This window comes from Vanacampus margaritifer, chromosome 11, assembly GCF_051991255.1.
Source record: "Vanacampus margaritifer isolate UIUO_Vmar chromosome 11, RoL_Vmar_1.0, whole genome shotgun sequence".
Lineage (NCBI taxonomy): Eukaryota > Metazoa > Chordata > Actinopteri > Syngnathiformes > Syngnathidae > Vanacampus > Vanacampus margaritifer.
In genome coordinates, this window is record NC_135442.1 from 23,330,575 (window position 1) to 23,341,964 (window position 11,390).

The 11,390-nt window shown below is 39.1% G+C and overlaps 2 protein-coding genes across 2 annotated transcripts; both read right to left on the reverse strand.

The window, feature by feature from the left end:
- Positions 1-2,231: 2,231 nt before the first annotated feature.
- Positions 2,232-5,134, reverse strand: LOC144060936 (uncharacterized). The gene is made up of 4 exons (XM_077580897.1): positions 4,097-5,134; positions 3,407-3,562; positions 3,238-3,291; positions 2,232-2,886 (listed from the first exon to the last, which is right to left on the reverse strand). The coding sequence occupies exons 1-4, from the start codon at positions 5,067-5,069 to the stop codon at positions 2,624-2,626; spliced, it is 1,446 nt and encodes a 481-aa protein (XP_077437023.1). The 5' UTR covers positions 5,070-5,134; the 3' UTR covers positions 2,232-2,623.
- Positions 5,090-10,970, reverse strand: LOC144060472 (uncharacterized). Its single transcript, XM_077580068.1, has 15 exons — positions 10,884-10,970; positions 10,642-10,804; positions 10,284-10,476; positions 10,100-10,192; positions 9,098-9,151; positions 8,888-8,965; positions 8,207-8,260; positions 7,963-8,052; positions 7,272-7,325; positions 7,028-7,117; positions 6,346-6,399; positions 6,112-6,198; positions 5,760-5,868; positions 5,221-5,500; positions 5,090-5,105 (listed from the first exon to the last, which is right to left on the reverse strand). The coding sequence occupies exons 1-15, from the start codon at positions 10,948-10,950 to the stop codon at positions 5,090-5,092; spliced, it is 1,482 nt and encodes a 493-aa protein (XP_077436194.1). The 5' UTR covers positions 10,951-10,970.
- Positions 10,971-11,390: the final 420 nt, after the last annotated feature.

An 11,390-nucleotide genomic window follows, 5' to 3' on the forward strand; every position in this document is an offset into this window, starting at 1 on the left:
CATGGAAGGAAGGGGATAATGGCAATTGTAGGAAACGGGGAATAATAGGCAGAAAGCTGATTGTAGGTTGATAATGGGTGGGAAGTTAGCCACTTTGACAGTGGGGGTTCCTTGTTGTATCAGGAAACTCGCAGTGATTGAGGCGTATTAGTACCTTTGACATACTAAAAGCCTTGGTGATGTCAAATTATTGGAAACAACAAAAAATCGAGCAGTAACACTAATCCATGTCTCCAGGCCAAAAAGTGGCACATGCATCAGTTATCTATGTCCCTCAAAATGATCCACTTCACAGGCTGCCGCTTCACTTTGAAAGCTTTCCAAAAACAAGCACCATCCTTGTTGCGTTCTGGGGGCCTGTGCTGCTGTTTAGTTTCTCTTCCTTGTTTTCCAGTTGCTATGGTGACAGACGCGGGCAGAGTCTACTGCGGCGCACCTGCTTCCTATTACAATCAGCAGGGTTTAAAAGCCTTGTATCTGCGGACAAGAGGCTATTTTCGCACTGCTACCTTGCTTGCTGACAACTCGGCGCCTTATTCTTTGTCTCGCCATAGTTCTGCTAGTTTTTGTGTTACGACCTGGTTTATTCTCGTAGTTCTCCTGTCCGCGGCTCAGTCCACTCGTGCGTCCTTAGTTGCACTCTAACATTATATATTGTAGTATTCTTTGTGTTTTTTTATTTCATTTGGTTACTTTAAATTATTCCAGTCCGCAGTGGTTCTGTCCCCTCGCGCACCTTTAGTTTTTGATAGAGTTATTTAGTGTCTCGCTTTTGGTTACTTGTTTGCTACTTTGAATTTTGCTGTTTTCCTTGGATTGTTCCATGCGCCTTTTGTTAAATTAAAATCTAGTATTACGTTCGTCTGCTTTGGGATCCTCTACACACACACACACACACACACACACACACACGCACACACACACATACCTGTTTATATGGTATAGACTGACAAATTTCAGAAACAGGCCCGGTGGTGATTTAAGTTGACACACCTTTTAAAAGGGTTTAGAATGATGGGAGTAAGGCTAAATCACTTCAAAAAAATTGAGAATAATTTAGCACCCTTCAGAGCTTAGAAAAGAGGTTAACAACCTGAGATATCAGACCTGACAAAATGGTGGTTTGGGACGACACTTGAATTGTGGTTTACAAGGACAAAACAGGATTAAGGTGACTTTAAAGGGACAAGGTAGTCACGCCCCCCACCACCCAAAATTAACATAAATACACCACCTGACACCACTATGCATTAGGTGAACAGAACCAAAAGAGAGCAATTGGATATAGATGGATGATGAATTCACCCCTGTAAGTGTTTCTTCATGACTAATACAAAAAATACGACAGTAATGAGCATCAACATTATTGAGACTTTAAAAAGACAATTACCTCACATTTGCAGCCACACAAATTAAGACGCAACTGCACAAAGAATGTAGGAAAGTGTCTATTTAATGACACAGGCTCCTTTAAACCTCAGAAATTAGCAACCCCACACTTACCAAGCTGTAATATCACAAACGTAAAAACATACAAACGCAATCTAAATTAAAGTAAACACAGATGTTTTATTAACAAGTATGACTGGTCTAGACACTGTACACTGTTTTCTACAAAGTCCTTTCTAATCAAGGTGTTCCGAGCCACTACGCACTACGTGTTGGTGTGCCATTTTTATCCTACTGAAAATTCAGAGCCTTGTAGTTTAATATTCCAATATAGAGTTTATAGTAGTAGTGATAGACAGTGCCGACACCATACTGATTATTTGTAGTCAAAGAGGCCAATAACCACATTTGGAGCTGATATTCATTTGTAGCAAAAGAAAAAAATGGGGTCAAAATTAATATTTTTTTAAATGTTGAAATGCTATTAAGCATGTTTATAACTTTCAAATTTGTTAAAGGCTTTTAGTTTAATTTTAAACATTAAGTTTTAAAACAAATTGGTCTATTTGCTAACAAAAAGTGCTGGGTGCTGCCAGGGTCATTAGCTTGTGTTAAGGTCAATTGAAAATTAGGCAAGTAAATGGGGTATATGCCACGGGGAAAGCGGGACTTGCAACTTCCGTAAGTCACACACCTACGCTGATACCAGTTATTGTAGCGCCATATAGGCCGTGCCCCATACTCGCACTTCCACCCTTATGTTGCAACAGTAACCAGAAACAGCGTGTGTGTGACCTACAGAAGTCGTAAGTCCCACCTCCTTTGTGGCATATACTTCAGATTTCCCTTAAGATTTTTGTTTTAATTTCTAAGAGAAAAAGTGCAGGGAGTTCTTAGTGTCTGAAGCATTAAGTGAAAATATAATTAAATACATAAATAAAAAGTTCCCTGAATTTAGTTTTAAATGAAACTCTCATGCTGGTATCTCACTGAGTGATGAATGCTTGGGTAAATAGCAAATTTGTTTTTTTTTTGTCACGGTTCATAAAAGGTTTCAGAAGATGCTTGCAAAAAGTGAAAAACTGTCTGAACATGTTAAAAAAAAACTTTGCGACAGGAAAAACTGACAAGTGAAAACTGAACATTTCTGCAACCTTTTATGAATCCCGACAAAAACTCCAAATTCTCTATGTTCGCAAGCATTCGTTGCTCAGTGAGATACCAGCAAATAGGTTTACCGTCTCTTCTGGGCCTGCCTTTTGGCTGTGGTTATTCGGTTTCTCACAAAGTCTCTAATATTCTGTACAGTCCGTTGTGACAGCACAGGGTCCTCTGCCCGCTTACACTGGCTGCATTCAACTTTGGAGGCAAGTTTTCCTTTTTTTATGTGGCTTCCAAAATGTCGCATCACTGCAGCGACCTCGGCTTTGCTCCACATTTTCTTTGGCTGTCTCCTTGCCTCACTTTCTTGATCAGCATCGTCTTTTCCTGAGAGGACTGTAAGTAAACAAAACAAAAAATACATATATATATATATATATATTTACAGATACTTGAACAATCAGAAGGTAAGTCTAACTAATGTCACAGATTATTTGTCAATTACAGTGGCTGCAACACAAAAACAGGAAGTAGATAGTACTCTTCACAGCCATTATTTATGGCCTAATGCAGGCTATTGTGTGGCTGCAGGATGGCAAAAGAAAAGACCATTACCGACTGCATCTAGTCTTAAGCAGTTACGTGACTTTATTTTATGTTTTTTTTTAGCTCATTTCATTGCTCAGGAGGCCTTACATCATTGCATATTTTCATAACATAATCCAAAGATCCTAAAGCTTGTCTTACCGCCAGTTGAAGGGACTGTGTCTCCTACTGTAGACGTCACATGTGACAGCTTATCTGGTAAAAACAAAAACGACGTGTGAAAATTGTCTCATCAACAAATACTGATACCGGGCGGCCTTTGTTGCCCCGTCTGCTGAGAGAAAATTTGTAAAGTAGACAGAGAACCTACCTTGGCCACCAGAGTTCTGTTCCTGCTCAAGGATCATAGAGTCTGAGGCTGGATCCAGGTCTTTGCCATCTTCACAAAGTGGTCCTCCGACCTCTGTGCCGCTGCCCTCTGAGTCACTGCCTTCATTATTTTCATTCTCACTGAATGATAAGTTACCTAGAAAAAGATAGTCATAATAAAAGATCAGTGAGGCATCAGACCCCAAGGCATCAAGTTTTAGAATTGGCCAGAAGTACAGCTGTAACAGATGCAAGATGGAAAGGATGCCACATCTAGTAGTAGGGGTGAGAACGATAATTGTTTTTTTTTCATGCATCAATCGTCGTATTAAAAAGATTCTGCTTCGATTCAGAGTTACCGATACTAAAAATAGATTTTTAAAGTTTACATAAAAATAAAAAGCCACTGTTGTCTTCTGCATATTGCACTGGGAGAAGTTAAACATTTGTTACAGCAAACGCTGCCATTGGCACTTTTTGAAATGTGTGTTGACACACTATTGTAAACCAGGTTGCCTTGCCACTTTAATAAAAGTCAGTATGAAATATAAATCTTTGCTCTTCCTTGAGTTCTGCAATTGTTTTAAAAATACAAATGTACTAATGATGCATCGGAAGTGAATCAAATCTTGAGGTACCCATATTTTCCCACCCCTACTAAACATGATCATCTGACATTCTGAACACTCACCTTCAATTTCAATTTCAGCATAGTTTTTCGGTGTTGCTTCCTCCATCAAGTTACTAACAGCACTGTCAGCAGTCTTCTGAAGGTACTGGTGAAGTACCTGGATATCCTCTGTAAAGGGCAGTGTTGTTGGCTTATTATACTTGGCACTGCTCAATGTGCTCAGAGCTTTGTTGGAAATCAACTCACACCACTTGGAGGTATATAGTTTCCTAAATGTTTCAGTTGCCTTCACCAGTGCTGCATCTTCTGCCATTAGTGCACGACAATGAATGATGTCGCAGATTTTGTTTAGTGTGTGCCCCAATTTCAAAGCCAGGCTTGGTGTATGGTAGGAGAGGCTTTCTTCGTGAAATCCAGCAACTTGCTTCACTGCTTGAACAACTGTTTGAGAGTTTGAGGGCTTTATGGCTTCCTCCAGGCTGTGTACAGAGTAGTTTGCTCGCAGACATACCAGCAGTCGTCCCACTTCTCGGAGCTTTTGTCGAATATGTTTGTACTTTGTGGGATCTTGACCATGTTTATTGTACAGGGACTGGGCCAAATGAACAATAGATAGGTCATTTCGTACAGCAAGGCCAATGTCATCCGTCTTCATTGTGCTAAGAAGCTTCCACATTCCACTCGAGAAGTGTTGACTGAATACGGTATCTTGGGCTGTAGCAAAACACAGAACTCTGGCTCTTCCAGCTTGTTTATCCAGATTGCGATTTTCTGGCCTTAACGAACATCTTCGGACATGTCTCCACAGTTCTTTGCGTGCGTATAAGCCCTGGCAGTGCATACAATGCACAAAGTTTCCAGCCACTGCAGTAGATTTTAGCACCCTTTTCACTTTTAATTGTCCATTTTCACCTTGGAGTATGGCAATGTTATGATGAAAGTTTCCTCTGTTTCGCATTTTTTCAAACAAAGTCTTGCGCTCCTGAGAGTGACCAGGGAGGTAAAATGCATATGAAACTTCTGGGTGAGACATGTGTACTTTCAGGTGGCGAGTCAGTCTGCTTTGTGGCTTACCACAAACAAAACAGTAATTTCTATTGGTCAAATTGAGATGTAGAGATTTTTTATCTTTGTTCTTCACATGCTTATTTGATGAGTCTTTGCTAGAAATTTCTGAATCTGACGTTTCGCCAGCAATGACATCTGTGGGTAAACATTTTGATGTGCCAGCGTCATTTGGAAAATGTGTGTCCAAACTGTTAGAGTTGTTAGTGGGTAAGGCTGGTATTCCTTCCTTCTGTCGTACTTTAGACTGATGAGGCACCAAAGTCATGCTTGAATCTGAAACCTCATCTGAATCAGGGACATATTTGCTTCCAGAGTTCTGCTCCTCATCCGAGTCTAATATTTCATCCTCTGCTTTCTTCCGTCTGTAGCAGGACAGATGCCAGACTCTTGAACATGCTGTGAACAGAGTTAGAAAATGTTGGGTCAAACAAACAGTGCCAGTTACAGTTTCAACATAACTTCTTTAAACAATTTTCTTCTCTGTACCAATCAGTGCTGTATTTTATATTGTGTAAGAAGAGTTGCCAGTAATTAAATTGTTACATCATGTCCACAATGCAGACAACTGTTCGGTGGCCAATGGCATCATTTGTTTGGTTTCTGGCTGTATCGTCTAAATTTGGACTCAAAGCAATGCTATCAATATATGGTTTACCTTTGCATCTGTATCCAGTCCATGTAAAAGAAGATATAGGTCCCAAGCATAGAACACACTTGTCAAAGGGTGACAGTGTTGAGACCTCAAGAAGGTGTTTCCAACAGTCCTGGGGGGGGGTATTTATTTAAAAAGTGATAGCAAAATATTTAATAAGCATATGGGATTGCTAGCAGAAAAAAAACTTAGATGAACAAATATGTACAAACTCTGACTTCAATTATCAAGCATCCAATGAAGTTTCTCAGAGCACAAAAATATTGCTGATGACTTGACATGCATAGGAAACAATTGTTGACCGTTAACTGTAATTGTACTTTTAATTACACTCATTAAAGAAGAAGTAATTTACCTTTTGAGAACTGGTCTGAGGCTCAAGTGCTGGACTAAGGTCACCCTGGCACAAGGTCAATGTGGAGTCACTTGTCTCCATCATGCACTGAAAAAAAAAATACAGAGAAAATACACACAGGTGTAATCAGACTGTTTAATTACTACAAATTCACTGAAGTTGCAGAAATATGCATGACTTTGACAGTTTTTAATTGCCAGATGGCGTTGAAATTTATTTAACAACCATATATACCTGTTCAATATCTTCAACCTCTAATGGTTGGGCGGACCTCTCTGTGTCGGTATGCTGCAAAAGAGACAGGAAGGAAACATTAAACATAGACATACCTTCATAAAGACAACGCTTTACATCACATTGCTGATTCAGAGTGATGCAGGATCAAGAAACATTGAGTTTATGTTAGGTAATTTCAAAAACAACAGCCTACCAATTATATTGATATACTGTATGTATAGTGATTCAACTCCACAGAAAGGTGACATTGGGTGACTGTAAGACTTAAAGATACAATGAGGTTAAATGTCCCTCTAAACCATGAGATTATGTGAATACACACACACACACAAGTAGGTGAGTGCGACAACTTCTACAGCAAATGCTTTCTCGGCGAAAGTCAGTGTATGCCAGTGTCAGTCTATGCCATACTTGGTCACAACACACACACACACACACATTCAAACCTATGGATGAGGTTGTGACTTAAAACTTGAAAATACTATCACGAAATGTGTCAGTCCAATACACAATAAATCTAGGTGATAACACACACAAACACTCGGTCTATTCAAAATATTATCAAGCCTTCAAAAAGTTTCTCTGTACAACAAAATATTACTGGTAACTTGATAGAGCACTGCAAACAATTACTGTAGTTGGATGCTAAATGACACTCATTAATGATGAAGTAATTTACCTTTTGAGAATTGTTGAGTGGCTCACGACGTACTGGACTCAGGTCACTCTGGCTCAAACTCATTGAAGAGTGCCTTGTCTCCATCATGCACTGAAAGAGAAAAATAAAAAGACAATACACACAGGTGCCATCAGACTGTTTGATTACAAATTTGTTTCAAGTTGCAGAAATATGCATGAGCGGTAAACTTTGTCGGTTTTTAATTGCCAGATGGCATTGATATCCATTTAACAACCACATGTACCTGTTCAATATCTTCAACCTCTGAAGGTTGGGTTGACCTCTCTGCATCAGAATGCTGCAAAAGAGACAGGAAGGAAACATTAAACATAGACATACCTTCATTGAGACAACGCTTTACATTACGTTGCTGATTCAGAGTGATGCAGGATCAAGAAACACAGAGTTTATGTTAGGTCATTTAAACAACAGCCTACCAAGTATATTTATATACTGTATGTACAGGTATAGTGATTCAACTCCACAGAAAGGTGACATTGGGTGACTATAAGACTTAAAGATACAATGAGGTTAAATGTCCCTCTAAACCATGAGATTATGTGAACACACACACACACAAGTAGGTGAGTGCGACAACTTCTACAGCAAATGCTTTCTCGGCGAAAGTCAGTGTATGCCAGTGTCAGTCTATGCCATACTTGGACACAACACACACACACACACACATTCAAACCTATGGATGAGGTTGTGACTTAAAACTTGAAAATACTATCATGAAATGTGTCAGTCCAATACACAATAAATCTAGGTGATAACACACACACACACACACACACTCGGTCTATTCAGAATATTATCAAGCCTTCAATAAGTTTCTCTGTACACCAAAATATTACTGGTAACTTGATAGAGCACTGCAAACAATTACTGTAGTTGGATGCTAAATGACACTCATTAGTGATAAAGTAATTTACCTTTTGAGAATTGTTGAGTGGCTCACGACGTACTGGACTCAGGTCACTCTGGCTCAAACTCATTGAGGAGTGCCTTGTCTCCATCATGCACTGAAAGAGAAAAATAAAAAGACAATACACACAGGTGCCATCAGACTGTTTGATTACAAATTTGTTTCAAGTTCCAGAAATATGCATGAGCGGTAAACTTTGACAGTTTTTAATTGCCAGATGGCATTGATATCCATTTAACAACCACATGTACCTGTTCAATATCTTCAACCTCTGAGGGTTGGGCTGACCTCTCTGCGTCAGAATGCTGCAAAAGAGACAGGAAGGAAACATTAAACATAGACATACCTTCATTGAGACAACGCTTTACATTACGTTGCTGATTCAGAGTGATGCAGGATCAAGAAACACAGAGTTTATGTTAGGTCATTTAAACAATAGCCTACCAAGTATATTTATATACTGTATGTATAGTGATTCAACTCCACAGAAAGGTGATATTGGGTGACTGTAAGACTTAAAGATACAATGAGGTTAAATGTCCCTCTAAACCATGAGATTATGTGAACACACACACACACAAGTAGGTGAGTGCGACAACTTCTACAGGAAATGCTTTCTCGGCGAAAGTCAGTGTATGCCAGTGTCAGTCTATGCCATACTTGGACACAACACACACACACACACACATTCAAACCTATGGATGAGGTTGTGACTTAAAACTTGAAAATACTATCACGAAATGTGTCAGTCCAATACACAATAAATCTGGGTGATAACACACGCACACATACACTCGGTCCATTCAAAATATTATCAAGCCTTCAATAAGTTTCTCTGTACACCAAAATATTACTGGTAACTTGATAGAGCACTGCAAACAATTACTGTAGTTGGATGCTAAATGACACTCATTAGTGATAAAGTAATTTACCTTTTGAGAACTATTGTGCGGTGGACTCAGGTCATTCTGGCTCAAACTCATTGAGGAGTGCCTTGTCTCCATCATGCACTGAAAGAGAAAAATACAGAGACAATACACACAGAAATGATGTTTGATTACAAATTCACTGAAAGTGCAGAAATATGCATACAGTTTTTAACTGCCAGATGGCGTTGAAATCTATTGAACAACTACATGTACCTGTTCAATGTGTTCAACTCTGGAGGTTTGGGCAGACTTCTCTGCGTCAGAATGCTGCAAAAGAGACAGGAAGGAAACATTTAACACAGACATGTATGAGTGGTAAACTTTGTCTATTTTTTAAGAGTTAAAGATGGCGTTAAAATCCATTCACGTTGTGTACTTTTAATAGGGTTGTCAAAAGTATCAATACTTTTCAAACACGTCGTATCCGGATACAATATCTCTTTGTAATGGTATCAATACTATCGATACATGGTAGCGTTCCTGCAGCGTCAGCCGTGCACACTCCACTAGCATCGCTGCCTCGGAAGACAGGCTCCCGCACCCAGGAGAGCCCACACTGCAACCTTGCTTGTTCAGCTATGTTTTACAGCTGCTTAGTATGGCCAGTGTGGTGGCAGGAGGGCTAAACGTGCCAGTTTTGGTGGACAAGAAAAAGCCAGATGCCTTGTTGTTTTGTTATTAGCCGTTAGCTGGCTACCGCGGTTAGACTTATGCTCAGTAAGTGACTGTTGTTTTATTATTAGCCATTAGCCGCGGCCTCATGGTTAGCTTAGTGTGCTCGTGCATTGCTGCTTCAAGTTGTGCCTCATTTTTAGTAAATTCAGGGCTCATTTGCAAGCCAAGAAGGGCACAGGAGCACATTGACATGCTTGTCTTTAAAAAACAAAACAAAAAAAAACTTCCAACCGCAAAGAAAATTAAGACCAGTGATACGACAGGCTCAGACAGTCATTCGTAGAATAAAGTGGCATTTTTTAATATGGCGTATTCTTTCATTTGTTTAAATTATTTATTTGCATGTGAAAAAGTGATTGTCTTATTTATTTTTGTTATTTTAGGATTAGTATATCTTTTGGTATGGTATTGAAAGGTATTAAGCATCAAGTATTTTCCTGGGTATCGATATTGAGTTTGAAATTTTAGTATTGTGACAACCCTAACCTGTACATAGCGTATGGACTGTAAAAGAGCACTAAAATAGTGTACATGATTTACCTCTTGAAAAGATTTCAGAGCATCTGTGGGCGCTGTAGATGTAGTTTCCTCCACGGTGAGCTTGGATGTGGATGTGTTTTGTTGGCCAAATTCCTGAGGTTTAAATTGACAAACATCATGAGTTTAATTCAGTCAATACTGATTTTCAGATCACTAACCACTCATCACATTCTGATATGATTACCTTGCTTCTCCATGGCCAGTCAGAGTCACCATAATTATATGTAATTTCCTCTCCTGGGTCAATGTCCCGTGTCGCAAATAAACACAGATGGGGCTTTCCTTGCACATTTAAATACTTCATTGTGGCATTTGGGTTGATGTGGTCATCATTGACCAGTCTTCCTAGTGACCCATCCTCTGTTGCTGCATCAACACTTCAAATAGAAAACCAATTATTAATATTATATAGTTAGAACTCGGTAGTGTTGATTTTCTTGATTTAAGATCCCATTCGGGTTTTGACTCAAAGCTAATGAGTCTAAACAAATTATGGACTTTTAATATGGACTAATTAAATGGAGCATGGACTTAATACGCACCAGCAAGTTCTTCCGTCAAAGTGAAACTCAAACATGAATGCTTTCATTTTGTCATGGTACAATCTCTGTCTCCTCTCACATTCTTGTTTGCTTAGAAGTGCACCATGATATTCTAGCAGGAAGTTTCCTTTTTCAAAAGAAGCACAAGCAAAGACCCCTCTCCCTAGTAATGACAAAAATAATAATGAAGTCAGGTGGAAGATTCACTTTTTAGTTAACTGTTATTGTTAGATGTATCTTACCTTTGAATTCACTGATGTATTTCACATCAAGTCCATGTTTGTCTCTTCCGGTATCGATATAAAGCATTGCTTCTTTTTTTGGATTCAAACACCGTTGCCTTGGCATGTTTTTCTTTTTTAAATCAAGAGCCTCTGTACCCAAAGAAAAAGTAAATATTCAAAAAATTAAATGATTGTTATAAACAATAATATAAACATCTCATATTTTAAAATCAAAATAATCCTCACAAATCAAACTACAACGATCCAAAGTCTAATGCTTTTCAATGAGAGATGACGTCACCTCGGAATTGTCAATACGTGAAAATGCTCAAGCTCGCTCATTAATTAAGTAACAGATGGCTAAAGATAAATACAAACGTTAGAGAAAAGGCAGTGGACATTTTCCTGCTAGCGGTTTTTTGCCGGCGCAGAATTCGTAGGCCTACTTGTAGTTCTTGCGCGACTCACGGCAAGATAGCTGTTAAAGGCGAGACCGGCAACTCTTCTGCTGGCGCTATTTTGCCG

What these genes read in the sequence shown, in the direction of transcription:
- LOC144060936 (XM_077580897.1), bottom strand. Translation starts at nt 5,069, where the DNA reads ATGTCTCACCCAGAAGTTTCATATGCATTTTACCTCCCTGGTCACTCT. An exon ending in TGCTGAAATTGAAATTGAAG is followed by an intron (nt 3,563 to 4,096) that starts GTGAGTGTTCAG and finishes ATCTTTTTCTAG; the next exon opens with GTAACTTATCATTCAGTGAG. An exon ending in CACAGTCCCTTCAACTGGCG is followed by an intron (nt 2,887 to 3,237) that starts GTAAGACAAGCT and finishes GTTTACTTACAG; the next exon opens with TCCTCTCAGGAAAAGACGAT.
- LOC144060472 (XM_077580068.1), bottom strand. Translation starts at nt 10,950, where the DNA reads ATGCTTTATATCGATACCGGAAGAGACAAACATGGACTTGATGTGAAA. An exon ending in GAGTTGAACACATTGAACAG is followed by an intron (nt 8,966 to 9,097) that starts GTACATGTAGTT and finishes TTTCTCTTTCAG; the next exon opens with TGCATGATGGAGACAAGGCA. An exon ending in CACTCAACAATTCTCAAAAG is followed by an intron (nt 6,400 to 7,027) that starts GTAAATTACTTC and finishes TCTCTTTTGCAG; the next exon opens with CATACCGACACAGAGAGGTC.